The sequence below is a fragment of the Mobula hypostoma genome, chromosome 4, assembly GCF_963921235.1.
Source record: "Mobula hypostoma chromosome 4, sMobHyp1.1, whole genome shotgun sequence".
NCBI lineage: Eukaryota > Metazoa > Chordata > Chondrichthyes > Myliobatiformes > Myliobatidae > Mobula > Mobula hypostoma.
This window is the reverse complement of record NC_086100.1, coordinates 36466854-36490440: the sequence shown is the minus strand read 5'-3', so window position 1 is coordinate 36490440 and position 23587 is coordinate 36466854. Positions and strand designations below refer to the sequence as shown.

The following is a 23587-nucleotide window of genomic DNA, read 5'->3' as shown; positions in this document are numbered from 1 at the left end:
CAGACCAATCCAGTTGGACATGGCAATGATGGCCATTGAAAACTGTGTTTCAAACCCATGCACACAGCATGATTCAACAAAAGATCATTACTTGCCACAAGCTGCTCCAGGCTGTGGTGCTCCTAATTGCAGGGACACACCTGAATGCTAATGTTCATTTGCTATCACTGTTGAAAACTTTTGCTGACAGAAATTAGCAGCAAATTTAATCCAAAACCAAAACAAATCAACTTTCACTTGCCTGCAACTGTAGGGACCATTATACTTGCGTGACATGTCCACAGCTCCAATCATTCCTCCAAAAGTTGAACCTTTTATTTGGTCCTTTATTAGCAATTAGCAAGCATACAGTTAACCATTACTGAGCATTATGTCTGCGATATCTGAGTGGTCATCAAATTATATGGCCTCCACCGGTCCCAAGCTCAATGAAATAAGCAAAAGTACGTAATTTATTCCCTTTACTTTTACCACACCATCCCCACTCATGTGAATAGATACCATAATAAAGGCACAACACCGAATACAAAGCAGATAGAGAACCGATACACGAACCTACACTCTGGAGACACCAGTGGCATGCCAGAAATCGGAGAGGTCAGGGGGCAGAAGTGAGTGTAGTCACTATTACTAATGAGAATGTGCTTGTAGTTAAAAGGTCTGAAAGTTGATAAGTCACCTGGACCATTTGGTGTACATCCCAGGGTTCCAAAAGAGGTGGCTGAAGAAATTATGGAGGCATTTGTAGTGGTCTTCAAGAACCACTAAATTCTGGAATGGTTCTGAAGGACAGGAGAATTGTCAATGTCACTCCACTCTTTAAGGGAGGGAGGCAAAAAGCCTGTTATCCTGACTTCGGTGGTTGGCAAGATGGTAGAGTCCATTCTTAAGGATAAGGTTTTGTGGTACCAGAGGGCACACAATTAAATAGGCTGATGTCAGCATTGTTTCCTTAAGGGGAAACCCTGCCTGACAAATCTGTTGGGATTCTTTAAAGAAATAAAAGGCAGGATAGACAAGAGACTCAGTGGATCAATAACACAAGAGATGCTGGAAATCTAGAGCAGCACACACAGAATTCTGCAGGCCAGGCAGCATCTATGGAAATTAATAAAGAGTCGAGGCTTTCCTGGAGCTTCACATTCCATCTCTCTAAATCTTATTACACACTGCCTAATATTATTCTGCTGACCATTCTTATGCCTCAATTTCATTCAACTAAAGAAAATAAATCTTCCTGAGACTCAGCAACTTGTAATTATGCTGTAGATCATATCTAGTAAAACATACTAAGGCTCTTCATGGGAGTATGGAATGCCAGAGCAGATGACAAAAGGCCACATAAAAGGCCTCTGTTAAAGAGGAAAGGAAGGTGGTGACATTTCAAGAGGAAAATGGAGCTTAGGACTATGGAAGAGGTGGAATGCAATAAGTGATAAGGCACTTAAAATCAGGTTACACAATTATAAAAGCAAACATTGATCTTAAATTGTTTTTGTGAACTTCTTGCGGTTGTATTTCTGCTGATATTGGACAACATCAAATTTTCTCTTGCATCCATTAAAATTCATGTAACGAATTTTGCCAAAGATTGGTCGCTCTGCCCAGCCTTGGTCATGGATTCCACAGATTGACCACATACAGCCTGTGGAGCAAAGTGTTAAGTATGGTAATTAGATATAGGAAACATAGATTTAACACATTAAGTGCTGCTGAAGGAAAACAATAACACAAGTCGCTTTGAAAGCCATATATTTTTTATATTAACATTTGAATGGAGAAGTGCTTCCTAATTTCACCATTGAAAGTTTCAAGGTATCTTTAAATTTCAGTCAGCCCAAACCTTAAATGGAATGTTTGAATAAATGCTCCTTGTAAAATTAACCTCATGAAGTCTAGCTGTCCTTTTGGCAAATGATTGTAATTGTGCCCAGGTAACATATTCTTCTAATGTCTGATAGCATAATAGAAGTGTAGTGTGTTGACACTAACTTTCAGGATCATTTTACAACAGCTTCTCCTGTTGTTACTATATGTGAAAATGAAATAGTGGATGACGGTATCGCATTTTGGTCATTTCTTGGATTTGCCAGTAAATGTCGGGCCATCAAGGCTGACTACATTCAATAAATGAATAAATTCAAATTGAGAACACAAGACATTTTGCAGATGCTGGAAATCCAAAGTAAAATACACAAAATGCCGGAGGAACTTGGCAGGTCAGACAGCATCTACAGAATGAACAAACAGTTGAAGTTTGGGCTGAGACCCTTCTTCAGGACTAGATTAAAATTGAGTCTTTTGCTTTGAGGGATCTGGAGGGGCAACATAGATCATTCCAAAGTGGCACCTCCTGGTTATTTGTGCAGTCCTTCATAGTTCCAATAAAAGAACAAGACTTGAATTCCTTAGTTCCTCTTTTCCACAAAAGGTAAAAATGGTCAGGGGGCAGCCTGGTCAGTGTGGAGGGTTGGAGTGAAGAGACGGTTTCCTTGCTACGACAAAATAATGTACCAACAAATTTTAACTCAAGTTGGCTGCAACGTTAGCACAAGTATGGGGATGGTATACACCTTCTCTCCCATTCCCTTGATCTTGCTAATATTTTGAGACCACTCTGTGTCCTCCTCATGCCAATTCTGGACAGTAAAAGCATCGGTGCTTTTAAAAATGAGATAAAATTGAAAAACTGTTAAAAGCCACTGCCTTTGTTTTTTTCTGTCTTTTCACTGTCCGTTTCTGGACATCTGGCAGCAAATCTTTCCAAAGATGAGATACTCTGGAATGGAGGTTGACTGGTGACTGGTGGGTATGCCACAGGGGTTGGTGTTGGGATCCTTGTTATTAATAACGAGGGGGCCGTGGTCGAATGGTCGGCGACTTGGGCCGGCTCCCCCACCGGACTCAGTCTGGTGAGGAGGGGGTGAGGCCACCCGGCGGGGCTAAAGATAAACAAGACTTGACAAAGGGTAGATGAGCTCCTTGTGAGCCAACGGCCATCTTCCAAGGAAGAGATTAAACCCTCACCACGTATCTACGAATTGTATGCTATGCACCTAGTTAGAAGAGATATGATGAACTTGGGTGCTGCACCGTGTGCCTGGACCTGCCCACGGCCTCCGCCTAAGGAAGGGCCGAGCTTGAAGAAGTGGCCGTGGCTAGAGGCCGACACGGCCTCGGGCTCGAGTTCGGCGGGGGCGGCAGCGGGCGGTGCTAAGACGGCCAGCGAGAACAAACTGGAGGAGAGGCTGTACTCGGTGCTGTCGCAAGATCGAAGAAGATGGAGGTGCATAGATTCGGGACGGCACCCACTGACTGACTGACAAGTGATTAGAATGCAATTTGCACAAGGCTTGATTAGTAGAATTATGGATGACACAAAATTAGCAGGTGTTGTTAGTAGTGAAAAAAAGTTAGCATAGATTACAGTGGGATCTTGATTTTAATTGGTTAGGGAAGTGAGCGGAGGTGTGGAAGAATGGATTTCAATACAGATATCTGTGATATTGAAAAGTGAATCCAGTAGAGGACCTATACTAAGAATGGTTGGACACTAGGGTGTGTAGTCGAACAGGGGTCCTTAGGAGTACAAATGCATAGTTTGTTGGAAGTGGCATCAGAGCTAGACAGGGTGGTGAAATGGTATTAAGCAGGCTGGCCCTCATCAGTCAGAGCACTGGGATATTCTGTTGCCATTGGATAAATTGTCAGCGAGGCTACATTTGGATTGCCGTGTACAGCTTTTGTCACCCTGTTATAGGGAAGACATGGTTAAACTGGAAAGAGCACAGACAAGATTTCAAGGATGTTGACTGGAAGGAGACCTTGAGTTAGTTATAAGGAGTGACAAGGTTAGGTCCTTATCACTTGGAACGTAGGACAATCAGGGACAGTGTTTAAAGTTATAAGAGGCATGGATAATAAGCACTGTAGTAGTCTTTTCTCTGGGGCAGTGAGTCCAAAGTTAGGGGCAAGGTGAGAGGAGAAAGATTTAAAAGGGATCTGAAGGCAATTGGTTCATAAAGAGGGTATGAGCAGATGCAATGACCTGCTAGTGTATCATTTCAGAAGCAGTTGGAGAGGTGGGTTCAGATGGATATGGGCCAAATGCAGGAAACCACTGCACGGGCATGGTGGTCAGCATGTACTCGATGGGCTGACAGGCAGGTATCTGTGCTGCATTACTATATCACTCGCTCTTGATTTTATTTGCTTCTAGCAAATGGCAAGGAAAGAGCTACAAAATCATCCACTCATACACTGCAGACTTTGTACACGGTTCTAGGTATCACTTATTAGATAATGCATGCCAGTTTTGAGCTCACCCACATATCCGTTTGGATCTGATCCATCAAGTTGGTAACGATCGTTCAGATAGATGGCGAACGTCAGTGCTTCCTCAGGTGAAGAGGTCCACTCCAAGATCTTCTTAGCCCAATACATTCGTAAAAAACCGTGCATTTTCCCTTCATAGACCATCTGAAGCTACAGAAAACAGACGTTGCAGCTAAAATCCACGGGGAAACAAATCCCAGCAAGATGGTGGCAAGTACAGGAAAAAAGGAGCGTGTATTCATTCTGTATGAATTAATCAGGATGAGCCGAACGGCTTTTCACATTGTGAGCATCCTCAAAAATCTGACTTCAGTAAAACATCGGAAAATGTACGCTTATGGCTATTTCAGATTCTCAGAACTCACTGACGTGCATCCGTGCCCAAAACGTAAAGCTGTGGAACAAAGTGTATCTGTTTACCTGTGCAGCATTCCACAAGGTATCGTGTGTTTCCCCATCCTCCAGCTGTTTTAGGGTGTAAAGGTACGGCCGCTTGTCACTACTGTGCAATTTCAGAGTTTTCTGTGCCCACTCTGAGGCACCTGAGAAGCAAATAATTCAAGTAAAAAATTAAGGTTGGGCGTGGTCAAGATAAAAACTGCTGTTCCAAAGTTCATTTTCAGTTTTGTGGTCCTTTATGTTTGGAAAATCATTTATCAGAGATGAAAAATGATTGCTTTCCCAAACTTTTAATAGTTCCAAAGTCGAAGAGATTAAATAGAGCAAAAGAGATGCATTTTAAAGTACATTTACTGGCATAAAACATAGTGTGATTAATTTGGAGAGATGCAATCAAGTTACTACATGGGGTGGACTGGGAACTTAATACTTACTCATTTTGTCAGCAGCATATAATGCTGACAAGAAAATCAAAATAAAAATGATTCCACAGATTGGCAGAATACAGATATTCAACTAAAACTGAATTCAATTAACAGTTTTAATTTAAGATTTAAATGTCAAAAACTGCCAGGGTAATGCAAGCACTTAATTTTTTGATGCTCAACCCAAGCTGAAATGTAGCAACATCAGCCTCACCTCCACACTGGTCATACATTTTATTATAAAAGCAAAAGTTGTCTGCCAGCTCCCGCCGTACCACAGCTTCTTCAATGTAGCTGTCTACACTCTCTTTAAACTTGTTGCGGAACTTCTTTATCTCAAGGACTGCCCGCTGAACTGAAACTTGACCTGTAAAAGGAGAACAGGATTCAATGGAGACACAAGTTCAGAACTACCTAATTGTAAATTAGGCTAAAGGCAAAACTTTGACAGAATCACTGAAGACTATTCTATGCAGTTAATCTCTATCAGTGCAAATAAATTTGATGGTATAAAGCATCAGAATTCTTTCCCTTTTTCCTGTGTCTATTCCTCCTATAGTTTTATTCAACTCCCTTTTAAATAAAGTCATAATTCGTAACAGCTTCTCAGTCTTGGCATAAGCTATAAAAATCCACATTACATCCCTCTCATGGTTCTAATCCTAACTAACCGTAAATTCCATCTGCGGACCAGTCACTGTGTTCCATTAATGCAACACCTCTTTCAATATATGTCTCATCAAGATGTGCCTCCTTGGGGTTTTGGCTCCAACAGTCTTACAAATCATGCCATGTATGATACATTACTGTGATATTTTACTATTATTCTTTTTATTGATCAAATATTATGAATATACTCACTATGAAAATAAAAGTGGTTCATATTTCAAATACAGTTTAAATATGAATATCTCTAATTGTGTCAATTTTGTAGGATTTACTTAATGACAAAATTTCACAATAACGCCTTAAGTTCTCTTCCATTGCAATGTCTGTGTATCTTCTGAGCTCCATACAGTATTACAGTATTTCCAGAAACATCTGCGTGGTCCTGAATTCCTGATCTTAAATGCTTCAAAGACACTCACCAAAGTGAAACCATGGTGACATATTACTTAAGGCGGCCTTGTTTGGGTTGTTTCTGTCTGTACCGAAGTGCTTCAGGTTTCCCTTAATGAATGACTCTAGCTTTGTTAGACCTGCTGTAGTTCCTGCTTTTGCCCAGTCAACTTGCTGAACTGTGCGATCCACTTGAAAGTTTGCGCAGACTGCATCCCAGTCAATGATCTAGAATGATAATCAGATGACTCAAGTAAGAGAGATCAAATAAACCCACTACACAAATGACAGATATTGTAATTCTATAATCCTTGTTAAACAACAGGAAATCGGATGCAAATGAGTAGATAACAAATCATTGTTTCTTTCATGAAGATTATAAATCTAGACTTAAACTTGCATTAGAATCAGAAAACTAATTTTTTGTCAGTTGAAAAGGAAAAATTTCAATGATCTTATAGCAACATCTGATCAGAAGTGCTACAATTCTTGCCTGGTAGTCATTGGCATGAAAAAGAATTCCATTCTCAAAATGAGTTTTATGTTGTCAATGAACAACTGTGCTCTTAGCCCAAGGAAAAATTGTAGAAATCCAAATGTAGTTTGATCAAGGTTGAAGGATTTGCAGATGGCCATTACAAGAAATAATCAGCCAGCAATTTTAAATCTTTAACAAAAAGGAAGCAATTGTTTATTAGTTTTCAGTGAAGACCAATTTACTGATATCTATGCAGAAACTCAGTACTGGTCCCTCTGACAACAGTAGGTATAAATCTGTACAAAGCTTCCTCATATGAACACCATTCCTTTTGAAGAATTAAGCCATTAGCGTATACTTTGTAATGTTAAACTAAGTCGATAAGGTTCTGGATGAATCATTCTATGATACTAACCTGGACCTTCTGAGGAGAGTTATAAGGATGTCGGATAACTGGAGGAAAATCGGTCAGGAACTGTGGGAGCTTGTCATGAATTTTCCCTCTGATTGTTCTGGCACTGTACTCTTGTTTATTTGAAGCTACCCAGCAAGGTACAATATTGTGAGCATCCACCTAAACATTGCAAATAAAACATCTGGATATTACAATAAGGGTAAGCAAAGCATTTCTGCATTAACCATCTTAATTGTGAAATGTTCCTAGGTATAATTTAATCACTTTTCATTGTGAAATAAAGTGAAAATAGATCCTCGGCTCTCTAGAATCAAAATCTTTAGAGCAGTACAGACTTTGTTATTCAACAATATTTATAAATTGAATCTATGAATAAGAATAATAGAAGGAAATGTACTGCAATGCTGCATAAAGTCAACTGACTCTTGGGATATGTATCACAAATCAGGCAGCTATATTACCAGAGCTGGATGGAGCACAGTGCCTGCTCCAGTAAGGATTATCCAGGTATTGGAAGTGCTGCAGTGAAGAACATACAATCTGATGCTTAAATTAAAGCACCTAAACTATGAGGAAAGGATACAAGGTAGTTAAAAATCCAGTTCAAATAATAAATCAGAATCAGGATTGGATTCATATAAGTGTAGATGCAAAGAAAGCACGACAGCGCCTCTACTTCCTTAGGAGTCTGTGGAGGTTTGGCATGTCATCAGAAACCTTGACAAGCTTCTATAGATGTGTGCTTGAAAGTGTGCTGACCGGCTGCATTACGACCTGTGAGCAGAAAATCCTACAAAACATAGGGGATTTGGCTTAGTACAGCGGTGCTAGAAAGTTTGTGAACCCTGTAGAATTTTCTCTATTTCTGCATAAATATGACCTAAATGTGATCATGTAAGTCCTAAAATTAGATAAAGAAAACACAATTAAATAAATAACACAAAAAAATTTGTACTTGTTAATTTTTTTTTTGAGAAAAATTACCCAATATTACATGTATTTGTTGGAAAAAGTAGGTGAACCTTTGCTCACAGTAACTGGTTTGACCCCCTTGTACAGCAATAACTTCAACCAAATGTTTCTGGTAACTGTTGGTCAGTCCTGGACATTGGCTTGGAGGAAATTGGATGGATCCTGTGTACACGGTAACAGCAACAGCACTAAAAGAGAAGAGGCCAGGCACAGTGAGAGAACTGAGAAAGATTATGGGTCTATTGAGTTACTGTTGGCAGTACGCTAAAGATCTCTCTCAAATTGTGACGCCCCTCTGTGACATGTTAAAAAGCAGAGATGACAGTGACCAGTAGAGGTAGTATCAGAAAGACAAGTAAGAAGAGGAACTGTGTGCCCTCTTGCAAACCAATCACTTGGACAGAGACACATCAAGAAACTTTGGAGAAGTTGCCTGACTGCTGAGTACATCCATCTGTGCTGGGATTCCCAGACATCGCACAACCATTTATTCTCCACATTGATGGCTGCAATCAGGGGTTGCGAGCCGTCCTGTATCAAAAGGAAGATGAGTGCAGTTGCTGGAAACCTTACCAACACACACAAAATGTTGGAGGGACTCAGCAAGTCAGACAGCATCTATGGAGGGAAATAAACAGCTGACTTTTCGAGCTGAGACCCTTCATCAGGCCTGGAAAGGAAGAAGGAAGATGCCAGAATAAGAAGGTGGGAGGAGGGGAAGGAACACAAGCTGGCAGATGATAGGTGAGACCAGGTACCAGGTGAGGGGGGAAGGAAGGTGGGGGAAGGGGGGGGGATGAAGAAAGAAAATAGAACTCCTCCAACCTGATGGCATGAACATTGATTATTCTTTTCTCTTTCCCCATTTTGGTTACCCCCTGACCCCTTCTCCTCTCCTCACATGCCCATCACTTCCCTCTGGTTCCCTTCCTCCTTCCCCTTTCTTTCATGATCCTCTGCCATCTCATATTAGATTCCTTCTTCTTCAGCCCTTTACCTCTTCCACTTCCGTTACCAACTTCTCACGTCATCGTCCCTCCCCACCTTCCCCCTCATCTGGTTACACTTATCACCTGCCGGCTTGTACTCTTCCCCCTCCTCCCACCTTCTTATCCCGACTTGCCGAGTTCCTCCAGAACTTTGTGCGTGCTACACAAAAAGGTCAGTTTAACTATTTAAGCACATGTTGGTGAACAGCTGGAGTAAAATGCTCAAGAAGGCAGCAGAAATGTTGTAGAAAAATGACTGGAGGATTATACAAGAGAACATAACTTTCATTTTAGGGCATTTTTCAGAACATGATAAACACTCAAATGAAAGGCAGGTAATACTAAAACATTACAGCACACTTTTCTGGGTTGAACCCCAACACATTCAACACGTACCTGGACAAATAGCAGATCTTTTGGTAATTTATTTTTCACTTCCTCGATCCACTGCAGAGAGAGGCGTAATGGTGAGAAGTCTACAACCACTGCACCGATGTTGTGTTCTTTGACAAACGCCGGCAGCACATCTTTAGGAAAACCAGTCAGCAGATGGAAAGCAATATTCAGCATCTGACACTCCTGCAAGGTAATATTCAATACATATTCAGTTAAAAAAACCCACCAGTTCACACTCTGCCTGTTCAATTCCATCAGACGGTTGATGGTAGCTGGGTGACATCTATTTGTCTCCTCTTTCTGCTCTCAGGCTGTTCTCTGTTTTCATTTTAAAATATAATGATAGGAAGAAGTTACTCCCATTGCTTACACCTTCAATTCCAAAAAATCCTCACTGGAAAACAGAAATGGTTCAGAAAGCTACTATGTTGCCAAACAACAAGTGGTTGATAATAGAATATTGAACATAGAAATCTACAGAACAATACAGGCCCTTTAGCCCACAATGTTGTGCTGACCATGTAACTTACTCTAGAGACTACCTAGAGTTTCCCTACCACCTAGCCCTCTATTTTTCTAAGCTCTATGATAATGTTTGAAGGAAGAAAATTTGTCTCCACACCCCATGCTAATGTGAATCTAGAGTCCAACACTAAACAGCTGTCTCTTACTGGTTCTTGAGAACATCAAAATCAAATTGCAATAAAGAAGCTGAACAATTGCTTGTGGTTATCTATAAATGTTAAATAACTATAGCGTTTCTCTCCCCTCCATGGACCTGTCCAGTAAGGCAATAGAAATGTTGCTGCAATAAATATGAAGGTCTTAATGACTCAGCAAAGAAAGCTCTTCGCAAGTAGGATCTCACAGACAACCTGATGGGTCCCATCCAAAAGGAACCGCAGAATATCCACAATATCTGAACCGATCCCACAACCTATGAACTCACTTTCAAGGACTCTACAATTCATGTTCTCAGCATTATTTATTTACTTATTTATGGTGATACATGCTTTAATAATAAGTTTAATTTGAACTTTGACTTGGACGTTTGATATCCAGACTGCCCTGACATCTGCTGCAATTGACACCAATGAAGGGACTCTCCACGTGATGAGAGACCACCCTGATGAGAATGTCTAGAAGATTAATGCAAGGCTTGGGTAACTGATTACTGACAGTGTAAGCAAACCAGGCCAATATACGCACCATCAGGGCTCTAACAACACTCAACAACTTCCAACAAGCAGATCATATGCTCTGTATGCCTGATGCTAGATTGTCAAATATGCATTTTACTCTGAGCTTCATCAACGCATACTTTTTAGGAGCACAGAGAATGCATACAGAATATTGTCAAAGCCTCTTTGAAAAAGTGTAACGAACGTGGGAATCCCGGGCCTGTGACCACTCAGAGCGGAGTAATAAGTGGAAAGGCACGGAACACTGTGGTGAAAATGATGGAAGGAGCACATCATCTGACTTATCAAACACTTCCTTTCCCTGCTGTGGCATATGTCGACGCTCCCACTGTATCCTTAACACCCCACCTCAGAAGCCATAGAACGGGAGAGGAAGCAAATCATCTTTTACGGTGAGGTACTTCTTAATAGGAAGGTGTTGAGCATTTCTCTGCTAAGTCTCATAAAACGCAATACCAACACCTTTAACTAGCGCCTTTATTACTGGCAAGGGGAATAAATAGAATGAATTGCAGAAAGTACACACAACAGAATCTGGCTATTTAGCATAAACAGTTACCCTAAGCAATCAAGCCTCCTACCAGTTTTCTATTTCTGCTTTGCGTAACCTTTATCCATTTCTTCTTTATTTTCCCCTGAAAGACATGCCTTGCTGGTGCGTTCCATTGGAGAAAACTCCACATCCTTGCCACCCTCATGCTTTAAGACTCACTGCATAAACCCAAGGTAGGAGCACAATCTGCTTGAAATCATTATTTGTATCCTGTAGCCCTTTTAGTCTCGAAATTTCTTGAGATCTGAGAGATGCAGTACAATACTTTACTGAACATGGAAAACTCTGAAGTATTTACCTCGGCAACTTCCTGAACATGGAAAACTCTAAACTATTTACCTCAGCAACTTCCTGAAGTCCTTTCAGCATGAAACCAAATTGGCGGATGGTGGCATCTGGGCACTTGGGGACCAAGCAGAAGACGACATGAATTGGGTGTTTATGCTCAAGAGCAAGCAACTGTGCATACAAGAAAGCCCAGTTATCTGTGAGAATAAAATTAATCATAATTTGTCAACAAGATATAGCAGATAGATGATCAGATTGCACAATAATGCCGAAGTATTGCTGTTGATACAATATAATAGAAAAGAAATATAACAATTTGACATAGAAATACCCTTTCCATATTTGGGTACCTCAATATAGCTGCAACTGAACGGCAGGTTAAATTAATTTCAACACCACTTTATGCAGAAGGAGACAAGCTTGTTCTCTCACAGGCTTTCACAGTAAATAGAAATACTAAACTTGCTCTTCATCGTATGTGAAAGTTTTCTAGTGAATGTTGCATTTCTTGTGTTGTCGCTGCCTGTAAGTTTCTCAGGCATATGTGTAATTGTGCGTATGACAATAAACTTGTATTTGACTGTTTCTTAAAATCACTGTACATGGTGAAGTTACAATATAGCATTATGGAATATATACACTTGTATATGTATCTCCCAAGCTGTAAGACTACTGAACTCCCTACCAGCACCCAGGTTCATCATGTATGAAGCGCCAGTAGCATTATACTGTTTACTTTTTAACTTGTATCGTATATGCACCTTAGTATTTGTTAATTTAGTTGTGGTAATATTACTTTATGTGTTATGTGTGTGAGTTATATGTATTGTGTTGAGTACCTTAGTCAGTAAGAATGTTGTCTCATTTGGCCATATACATGTGTACGGCTGAATGACAATAAACTGAACTTGAACTTGTTGCCTCCTTTGACATATACAGACTTACCTTGCACTCGCTGGTCTCGTGACATCCAGTAGGAAATTCCTTGACAGTTATCCTGGATCCTGTCGGCTTTGGAAAGAAGACGGACACGATTTTTGTTATAACTAAATTCTTCAACCGATATTGCAGTGGACAAACGTGACTTTTTAATGCTTTCTAACATGTTTTCCCTTGCTGGGGAAGATATTTGATCTTCAACTTTTCTACTTTTATTTTTGTAAGGGTAGGACAATTCTTTCTGAATTTGCCCTGGCTCACAATTTTTCCCTATTCTCTTTCTCCTAGCAGGGTCATTTAGTTTCTCTTTCTCACTTAAATCACCGTGATTGGGTTCCATCAGGGTCTTGGAAGAGGTAGGAAATTCTATTGCTTTTTCATTTGATTCTTCATTCTTCTGCTCATGGTCAAAACCTTTCATTTCATCTACAGACTTCTTGGACGGCCTTTTGCCTTTTGAAGACATTTCGGTTCAATATTTGATGCTCAGCGACAAAGGAAAAAACAAAGGTCTGGAGAAATGAGTTATAGAATGGCCACAGCACAACGACTTGCAAGCTTCACCAAACCACCTGCAAACAGAAAAAAAAAGCAGGAAATAATTTTTGAAGGAGGTTTATGTCCATTTATATTTAACAATACCATGGGATTCCCACATTTGGTGAGCCTTACAATATATTTTTTGACAGATTCAAACATGCATTTTATCTGCAGCCAAAAACTATCAACTGAGCTATTATGTCTGATGCTTGAGTCCAACAGTTTAAAAGCTAAAAGTGGATAAAATCCACTTATTTTAAATTTGCCTGAAAATAGTTGCAAATTTCATCAGTTATGGACATAAATGAAAGTTTAAGAATGTTGCATGTCGGGCAGAGTTTATGGCTAACTTGTACTTCTTTCAAGAGAATATATTTGAAACTTAGGAAGCTCCAGTCTCAACTTTTAGAAAAGAAAAGATTAATATGAATAAAGGGTAGGAGTCAGCATTTAATATGATCATCCCTCAGAAGCTGGTGGGGTAAACTGTCCTCACTGGGTCTCAACACTCTCTCTGTAATTGGATCGTGGACTTCTTGACAGAAAGGCTGTGTTGCCAGAAACATCTCTAGCTCCATCATGCTGAGCACCAGCACTTCCCAAAGCTGTGTGCTCAGCCCATTGTTGTTCGTGCTGCTGACGCATGACTACACTGCTGGATCCAGTTCAAACCGAATCATACATACATACACACAGGTCGACCTTCACTAATCCGACCACCTGTAATCTGGCTCCTTCGATAATCTGGTACTGATAATACTTAATGTGATCCTTCTGTAATTCAGCATTTTCACCAATCTGGCACTCATTATGGGTTATATATATAAATAGGTGAATTGCATTCGTCATCATGTTACCACGTGATATGTGTGTGCCTCGCTCAGATAAACACAAAGTTAGACCCTCATTTTCAGACTCCAATATCTTCCTTTGAACTGGTTTCCTGTTTTGAAGTTACTAAACATAACATTGGTGTCGAGCTATTTTTCTGAAACAAACTCAAGACAGCTACCGACCTGATGGAAGTGCAGCGAGACATTTGAACTAAATGTAACTCCCTGGTTAAGACTTTACTGCTAATGTTGTCGGTATTGCATTTAATGGCCTTCTGTAGAAGTAGCGTGTTCTGCTGGTAGTGTTTGGGCTACCACTAAAGACAAGCGGTTATGATGTTCATGCTTAGGAATGTCGTGTCATCCAATCACGAAGGTGGAAATGGGAGAAGATTCTAGAAAATGCTGGGTGGAGAGGTTTTGTGATGGACATTGAGGTGGGTTGAGATCTTTTTTGGCAGGAAATGGAGAGAGAAGAAGCTAGGGAGAACTGGCTGTAGGATTCGATCCACCAGTAATGCATGACTCAATGGAGTCCAAGGGGGAAATCCTACCGGTGATCAGTCAATAGGAGTTGCTGCCGTGAGTACATCGGACACATCAGTTTTTTGGAAGACTTGAGCTCCAACCTGTGCACTTTTGACTGTTTTAGTTATGATGGGCCCTTTCATTTTCTTTTCTTTTTTTCTTTCTTCTTTAATAATGGTTTGGTTAAGTTAATATTTATAAATATACTTTCTTTATAATTGTATGTAGTGTACGGTCTGTTATTTCTTGCCAACGAGCACTTGCATGGGGCCAGTCTGTACACAGTATTCACACAGATTGGGGTTTGGATGGGTGAGACATTCCAACTTCCAGGTTTTGGTGGAACCCAAGTCATATTGATCCTAGACATATGGAATCTGAGAAAGGTGGTCTTCTCACCGCTGAGTCTGGTGGCTGTTAGCAAGGGGTTAATGAGCTGCATTTCGAGATATGCCTGGTAAGAAGGGGTTTCATAAAATTGCAGAGACACAAATGGTGAGTAAAACACGCAGCACACCTCACGCAGAGACGGTCAATTTAAAAATCACAGCAGTGTACATGCAGAGACGGTCACGTAAAAATGCAGCACAGCACAGCACATGCAGAGATGGTTGAGTTAAAAAAAAAAGTGCAGCACGTTCTTTGGGAGGGAAGACGTGATTGAGTTCATTTTTGAAAAATGTCAGAAAATGGAAGAATTTACGGGTTCATACAAAGTGAGTACCGAGTGATAATAATCACTTAAAAATCATAATTGACTGGCTACATCATAAAGATTAACAAGTTTTATTACACAACAGGTAATTGGCTCATGTATATAGAGCTATTGGAACAGTACTTTGAAGCAAATGAAATAGCCAATGAAAAGCGAGTACCCATTTTGCTGAGAGCAATCTTGCAGAATACAGTTTGCTTCAAAGTTTGACTCCTCATTGACTACCAGCAGGAATGAGCTTTGCTATGTTAAATGCAGGAACATTTAGAACCGAAGCCATTGTTGACTGCTGAACACTTTAGGTTTCATAAGCGGAATCAAAAGGAAGGGGAGTCCATTTCACCATACGTGACTAAATTAAAGAAATTGTCTGAGCATTGTCAGTTTGGTAATGGTCTTAATGATGCACTGAAAGACCGCTGAGTTTGTGGAATCTTAAAAGAAAGTGTTCAAAAATGGCTCCTAACTGAAGCACAGGCTCACATTTAAAAGAGCAGTTGAAATTGCTATTTCAATGGAAACTGCAGACAGAGACTCAATTGAGTTACAGTCAAGAATGAAAGTGAGTGTGAACAAAACTGCAGTGTCTAAACAGAAACCAGCCTGACTGAATAAATTGTGATACTGTTGTGGCAGAGGCCCACATAAAACAAACACAGATTTAAAGGTGAAACTTGTAGAAAATGCAACAAAGTAGGACAAATACAAAGAGCAAGTTGGGCAGACAGAAATAAATATACTGTTCAGGGAAGAGAAAATGTCAAGTTGCTGTTTCAAAGAGAGTGTTAATCTACACGCTGTTGATGAAAAATTTGATAATGATGGGAGTGACACAGGACTGTGTAGCCTCGAGATAGGTGGTTGTTGTCCTGTGCCTTGTGGCACGTCAGGTGGGAATCTTACCTTTTTTTTTTAGCATTTGTCTGTGTTTATTTTTAAACAAAGCTGGGTTGCTAGCTTAACCCAGCGCGGATGGAAAGCGTGCAAGGGACTGGCTAGATTTGAATCCCGCACCACTTGCCTTGAAGTCTGGGCAGATACCAGTACACAACTGGCTGGCTAGCCTTGAAATTTAGTGTGAAAATTAACAACAGACAAGCACTATGGCTTAGGGCCAGAAGTGAACGGCAAATTAATTGAAATGGGATTAGACGCTAGTTCAACTGTTTCAGTCATTCCACAAAATGAGTTTGAAGGGCATTTCAAAGATACTAAGCTGAAGCCTGCAGATATCCAACTAAGATCTTACACTGGAGAAAAGATAATTCCTGTGGGACTGACATTCATAACAATGAAATACAACAACCAGTGAGCCACATTGAACTTATATGTGGTAAAGACAGGAGGATCAGCATTGTTGGCACATGACTGGCTGACAACTACAACTTGATTGGAGATCCATCCATCATTTGGAAGCCTTAATCCCTGCAATGAAGCAAACCGAAAGCAAATTAAGAGAGGTACTGGATGATGCCACAACTGTCTCTAGGCCAAACACCATGAACCACTGCCCAACAGAAGACAAACAGGTGTTGATGCTAACCACTGTGCTCCAGTTGGAAAGCATATTGGACCAAGGAAGGACCATGCTACTCAGAGGAAGCGTGAAAGTGATGAAAGCAGTGGTCTGACTACAAGCTTTTGCAATGTGTCCGAGAAAGCTTCTGATTTGTTAATCCAGCAGTTACTTGTGAAATGCGGCTTGATGCTAAACTGGGAGTGAGTTCAAACTGCTTCTGTAAAGTTGTAAACACTTGGATTTTGTGAGTATAAAGAACCAGAATCTACTCTGTGTGCATTATAGTTATTGCATGAACTGACAGTGGGAGACAAAGAGCTGCTTGTAAAAGTAGATGCAAAGACCAAAGCCCAGCTGGATGAACGGAAGGACAAAAAGAAAGGAGTCAATGGAGACACGAAAACAGAGGATTCGTCAGATGATGAACCAAGAGGGGAGATCAGATCGTAAAAGGAGCAATAGAAGGATTAATAAGAAAATACTTCAGTGAACTAAATGCACCTTCTCAAGATCAAGATCCACAAATGTGAAGAAGACAAAGGAAGAAGGAAGGTGGCTACCACTACCGGAACCACTTCCTGCAGTCTCAGAGTCAACTCCTACAACCACCAAAGAGGAGGCCCCAGAACTTGAGATTGTTTCACAGCCACAAGTCTCACCTGCCAAGCAGTGTAACTGCCCTTGTCAGGAAAGATATTATCCTACAAGAGTAAGCAAGCCTCTACAGTGATTAAATCTTCAGGCTTGAATGGGACAATTAAAAAATTTACTATGCTGTTGATGTCTGTATGGTATCTGCATTATATAGTATACTGTGTATATAGTTGAGATGCATTCTCTGTTGAGTTGGAGTTTATAGCTAACCAGGGAGGAGTGTCGTATATTTAATATTCCAGTAATATTTTTGAATAATCTTGTTTATATATTTTGTTTGATTAAACATTCTTGTTTGAATCAGAATCCAGTTTATTATCACCGGCATATGATGTGAAATTTGTTTACTTAGCAGCAGCAGTTCAATGCAATACATGATCTAGCAGAGGGAGAAAAAAATAATAAATAAAATAAAACATAATAATAAATAAACAAGTAAATCAATTACGTATATTGAATAGATTATTAAAAAATGTGAAAAAACAGAAATACTGTATATGAAAAAGGTGAGGTAGTGTCCAAAGATTCAATGTCCATTAAGGAATCGGATGGCAGAGGGGAAGAAGCTGTTCCTGAATCACTGAGTGTGTGCCTTCAGGCTTCTGTACCTCCTACCTGATGGTAACAGTGAGAAAAGGGCATGCCCTGGGTGCTGGAGGTCCTTAATAACGGACGCTACCTTTCTGAGACACTGGTCCCTAAAGATGTCCCGGGTACTTTGTAGGCTAGTGCCCAAGATGGAGCTGACTAGATTTACAACCTTCTGCAGCTTCTTTCAGTCCTGTGCAGTAGCCCCTCCATACCAGACAGTGATGCAGCCTGTTAGAATGCTCTCCATGGCACAACTATAGTTTTGTTTAAATAATTCATTATGGGTTATATGTACAAATACATCATCACCCTACCATGTGATATGTACACACCTCACTTAAACACGTAGTTAGACCCACATTTTCGGACTCTCTTGTTTTCTTTTGAATTAGTTCAGTGTTTTGAATTACAAAACTTAACAATGGACTATAGGAAGGTGCAGGCCGACCACTCGTCATTGAACATACATGACTCTCTTTGGAGAGAGAGCTGGCAGCACATAATGGACAATCTCACCTACTCCCTCAGCACCTCTTCTTTGGTCAAGAAGGCACAGCAGCAACTCCATTTCCTGAGGAGACTGAGTGAACAAGGCTCCTCTCCCCCATTTTAACCAATTTTTACAGGAGCACCATCAAGGCGTCTGACCACAAGTCCCTATAAAGGATTGTGACAACTGCTGAGGTGATCATCAGGCTCTCTCTTCCACCCAACAGAGATATTCATCAGGAGCACTGTGAAAGCATTGTCAATGATTCCTCACATCCGTCCAACAATCTCTTTGACCCCTTACCACCAGGCAGGAGGTACATAGCATTAGAAGAACATTTACGATGGGAAATAGCTTCTTCCCCCAGCCTGTAAGACCACTGCACTCCCTGCCACAACATAGGTCTCATTGTGTATGAAGCACCAGTACTGTCATCACGTTTACTTTTTAAACTTGTATTGTATATGCAACTTATTATTAATTTATTAGTGGTAATATTACTTTATGTGTTACATAGGTGAGTTATATGTACTGTTGTGCACTTTGGTCTGCAGGAACATTGTTTTGTTTGGCAGTATACATGTGTACGGCTGAATGTCAGTAAACTGAACTTGAACTCGAGACTATTCACATTATTTCATAGTTCCAGAGCTTTTTATGAGTGGTTGATAATTCTGCAAGGAAGGAGGTACAGAAGCCTGAAGGCACACACTCAGCGATTCAGGAACAGCTTCTTCCCCTCTGCCATCAGATTTCTAAATGGACATTGAACCCATGAACACTAACTCACTTCTTTATTATTTCTGTTTTTGCACTACTATTTTTAATTTAACCATTATATATATATATACACACACTCTTATGGTAATTCATTTATTTTTTCTATATTTATCATGTATTGCATAGTATCGCTGCAGCTAAGTTAACAAATTTCTCAACATATGTGGGAGATATCAAACCTGATTCTGAAGACTGTAGAAGTGAGGTGTTTATTTTGACAATTTTGGTGGGTCAGATTTCTGACTCGTCTCTCTGGAGGATAATACACACACAGTTGTTCATCTTAGAAATCTTTTACTTTATCCCTAAGGTTATAGAGTAATTCAATGTAAAGCATAAAGTTATCCCACTACCAGTCACATCTTCCCCCTCTCCCATTTTCTGCTTTCAGCAGGCACCACTCTCTCCATTACTTCTCGATCTGTTTATCCCTCAGCATCCAGCCCTTCCTGTCTCCCGATACTTTTTCCCAGAAACTATACGAGGTGCTGCATTTATCTCCATATCACCTCCCTCACCACCATCCAGGGACCTAAACAGCCCTTCCAGGTGAGGCAGGAATCTACGTGCACTGTTTATTGCATTTGGGGCTCACGACGTGGTCTCCTCTACGCTGTACAGACCAAGCATAGACTAGGTGACCATTTTTTGGAGTGTTTGTGTTGTGTCTGCATTGGCCTTCTTCAGTTTCCTGTCGCAGTCACCTCATCTCCGCTTCTCATTCCCACACTGATGTGTCTGTCCTCGGCCTTCTCCGCTGTCACAGTGAGGCCAAGTGCAAACTAGACTTCCTCATTTTCCACATCTGGTCTACAACCCAGGTATGAACATTAGATTTTCCAATTTCAACCCACTCCCGTGTATTCCTTCCCACCACCCCCAAAACCAGTTCACCCAGGTTCTCTTTCCCTTTCCTATCTGCATCAGCCCATCATCCACACACACGTTTCTTCTTCTCCAGCCCATCTGGTTCCATCTGCCCATCATCCCTTCCTTATCTGTTCCCACATCACCTACCAGTCCCTGTATCGTTGACTCCCTCTCACTTCACACTGGCTACCTCCCCTCTACTCTCCCGATGCAAGGTCAGGATCCAAAATATTGATAATTCCTTTGCCTCCACAGACGCGAAGCGGCTTGATGCACCGACTTCCTCCAGCAGTTTGCTTTCGGATCCAGACTCCAGCATCTGCAGTCTCTTGTGCCTCCGTTATCCAATCAGCGGTTTGTTAGGAAGGTTCTCAATTTAGTCCTGGCACAGTTCTAAAAACCTCAAAGAGCTGGCCGTTCAGTCACCTCAGAACAAATAATGTCCTGGAGACGCAGGAGACTGCAGGAGGCACAGTCTGCAATAGGATGGAGAAGCTGGTGAAAGTCAGCAGGTCAGGAAGCATCCATGGAGAGAAATAGACGGTCAATATATCCGGTCAAGACCCAACATCGAGACTGAACGATAGAGGGAACATAGCCAATATAAAGAGGGGGAAGGGGTGGGGCAAGAACCGGCGAGTGTTAGAGGTAGATCCAAGGGGAGAGAGGCAAAAGGCAGGTGGAGATGGCAAAGTGGAAATACTAACAAAGGCTGGCAGGTGACAAGTGGAGAGAACACAGGGTTTCAGATGATGGAATTTGGTAGGAAAGGAAGGTGGAACATGGAATCAAGAAGGGAGGTGGGGGTGATCAAATGGAAATAATGGGGGGGGGGAAGGGGACCCCAGTGGGAGGAGTGTGTGGATGAGGGGAAAGAAGTATGGTGCTGTGGGTATAGGAAGAACTAGATTGATCAGGACGGAGGGAGAAAAGGAATAGTGGGGACGCACGTTATCTGAAACTGGAAGATAATGTCCTGCAATCATTCACTTAAGGGCCCACCCAAGACAATACAGTATTAGAAACCCTACTCTTGCGTTTACCTGTGCATTCTCTCTCTGTTGCTGCAGTTAAATGTCAGTTACGGGTACCGCAGGATCCTCAGAACTGGGTTGGAAGCAGGTTATCCTCGATCCTGAGCGAATGCATAAAAAGCAGTTTACACAATGTGCGGTAATTTCTCAGATTTAGGCAATATCAATGAAAAGGAAACAGTCCAAGCCGATAACCCTTCATCGGAGCACAGCCCGTACAATACCTTGATTCTGGACTGCTCAGTTTCACACACTCGAAGGCTTCACCAACAGACGGCTGGCTTCTTAACACGAGCGCCGATTTTGATCAGACTTGCCAGCTGCACTTATATAAGTACCGAAACGTTGTGTAACTTTCTAAAGTGTTATGTAAGGGTAATGAACACGCCCAGTCGCGTCCTTCCGGGGCGGGGGGGGGGGCGGGCGGTCGCGTTTTTTTCTGAGCAACTTTGATCTATAATGCATATATTTCCACCTTTAAATGTAGTAATGGTCTTATGTTTGATAAACATATTACGCCTAACAGAAGGCAAATATTTTGAGAGGCCAAAATATCACGCTCAGAGCATCATCACAGGCAATTCAACCACTTTAATTCATTCTCAGCCCTGCGCCGTGAACATCGAGGAGGTTTTTTTGACAAAGTGACAGCAACTCTCAGCCTCCTCTGGGTATTTCGGCGCGCCCACACCGCAGGCGGAAACAGCCAACAGTCTAACTGCTGGGGATGACCGAGGGGGTGAAGCACCATTTGTGGGACGTATTGAATTGTCGACCTCTCGCCCCGCAGATGATGCTGAGTTCCACTAGCAGACAGAGCCTTGTTCCGGATTCCAGCCTCACAGTCTCTCGCCTCTCTGCACCGAAGGCGGGCCGGTCGCACCGAGTCCCGGCCTGGGTTGACTGTCTCCTGCCACCATTGCTGAGCAGATGGGCAATGTCTGTGTAGATCGGTAACCGGAACCGTGCCCAACCCTGGTCCAGATCTGTCACTACAGTAAAGTATGACAGTTCATTTCATTCGGAACGCACTTTAATTCTCCACCGCACTCACACGCTAGCCTCCTATAGTTATTCCTGCTAATGTTTTGTAACTCCAAAACAGAGAACTAATTGAATGAATAAACAGAACCGGGATGTGCTTATTCTTTTAGCGCGACGTGCATGCATAACATTTGGCGCGATGACGTGTAACATTCACGTACTTTTACGTATAACTCGCAATTAATTATTTAAACGATCAAGAATACACACATTCAAACAAATATAGTGAAATATTACATACACAACAGTTCCACCGGCGCCTCACAAACTCCAGGAAGAACATTTCATATGAACATAATCCATACAGACCTCAGTATTTACCGTGGAATTTCTTGCGTCGGCACAACAGCATATCAAACAAATTCCTGCAGTCGGGTTGAAGTTAACTTGTAGACTCGAGAGCAACAAATCAATGCGCATGGGTAAGTTATCAGTCAATAATTGCTGTTAAGGGGAGCCACTGTGCTAAAAGAAATAGATCCATACACTGCACTTCCCCCCCCTTTAGATTACTATTACATAAAACCGTATAACAAAACGTTCAATTTCCCGTTAACAGATCATCTTCAAATAAACATAAGTAGTGTTTGCCTGATTTTATTTTCTTTTTTTGAGATAACAGCCCATAACTAACTTCACTATACTAAAGATCCAGCCTTTTGGGTAGCACTCTGTTTCTTTCAGGATAGGGCCTCTGGACCTGTGGAGTGTCATCAGGTTTGGCAGAAGTCTTGTCAAAGACAGCTTTCTCTGTTGCAGGTGTCGCGTTGCTTTTAGTGACATGATCATCACTGAGAGGTAAGTCCAGTGACTGTAATGTGTCTGTCTTGTTGGATGCAGTTAACTCAGATTTGGTTGAGCATCCAGTATCTGGTCCTAATCACATCTCCATGTTTGATCTCCCACATCCACTGTGTACATCACTGGTCCAGTTCTTGTAGCTATCCTACCAAGTGTCCACTTGTCTTCTCTAATATCATGTGCTAGGACTTCCTGTCTAACCTCAAAGCTCCTTGCTGATTTACTTGGCAACTGGCTGATCTGTTTATTCTGTACGTCCTCCTGAGGTCTGGTTTCAGGAGGTCTATGTGAGATCTCAGATTCCTGCTCATGAATAGCATTGCAGGTGTTTGATTTGTCATCGCATGAACAGAGTTCTGATATATGAAAAGGAAGTTGTCCACCTTATGCAGAAAAGAAATTCCCTCCTTGTCCATCACTTTGATGGACTTCTTGAAGGTTTGGATAAACCTTCCAGCTAACCCATTCATTTCTGGGTGGCGAGGAACTATCATAACGAGATTTCTGAGAGGGTGTAATAAAATATCTTATCAAGTTTTTCCATCCTAACTCCCTCCATTTCTGTGAACTGGTACACTTCCAGTGATACCTCCATATTATTGCCCATTCTTCCTCAGATATAATTATCCCTCCTTCCTTCTCCCATTTTGTTTTAATGTATGAAGTAATGTGTTTTAAGATTTGACAAACCCTTATACACGCTTGAAATGATTCTACTTCCGTTATCTGAATTATATG

At 41.3% G+C, this 23587-nt stretch overlaps 1 protein-coding gene across 8 annotated transcripts; it reads right to left on the bottom strand.

Moving 5' to 3' along the window:
- Positions 1 to 305: 305 nt before the first annotated feature.
- Positions 306 to 22435, bottom strand: cpdp (CPD photolyase). 8 transcript variants are annotated; one of them, XM_063045601.1, is made up of 13 exons: positions 21229 to 21406; positions 21014 to 21105; positions 20118 to 20446; positions 16316 to 16491; positions 12457 to 13022; positions 11563 to 11708; positions 9469 to 9651; positions 7112 to 7270; positions 6248 to 6446; positions 5374 to 5526; positions 4756 to 4877; positions 4326 to 4485; positions 306 to 1645 (listed from the first exon to the last, which is right to left on the bottom strand). In XM_063045601.1, the coding sequence occupies exons 5-13, from the start codon at positions 12914 to 12916 to the stop codon at positions 1485 to 1487; spliced, it is 1743 nt and encodes a 580-aa protein (XP_062901671.1). In that variant the 5' UTR covers positions 12917 to 13022; positions 16316 to 16491; positions 20118 to 20446; positions 21014 to 21105; positions 21229 to 21406; the 3' UTR covers positions 306 to 1484. The 8 variants fall into 8 exon arrangements, with proteins under 8 accessions (XP_062901671.1, XP_062901672.1, XP_062901668.1 ...); XM_063045602.1 differs by lacking the exons at positions 20118 to 20446; positions 21229 to 21406 and adding an exon at positions 22358 to 22435; XM_063045598.1 differs by lacking the exon at positions 20118 to 20446.
- Positions 22436 to 23587: the final 1152 nt, after the last annotated feature.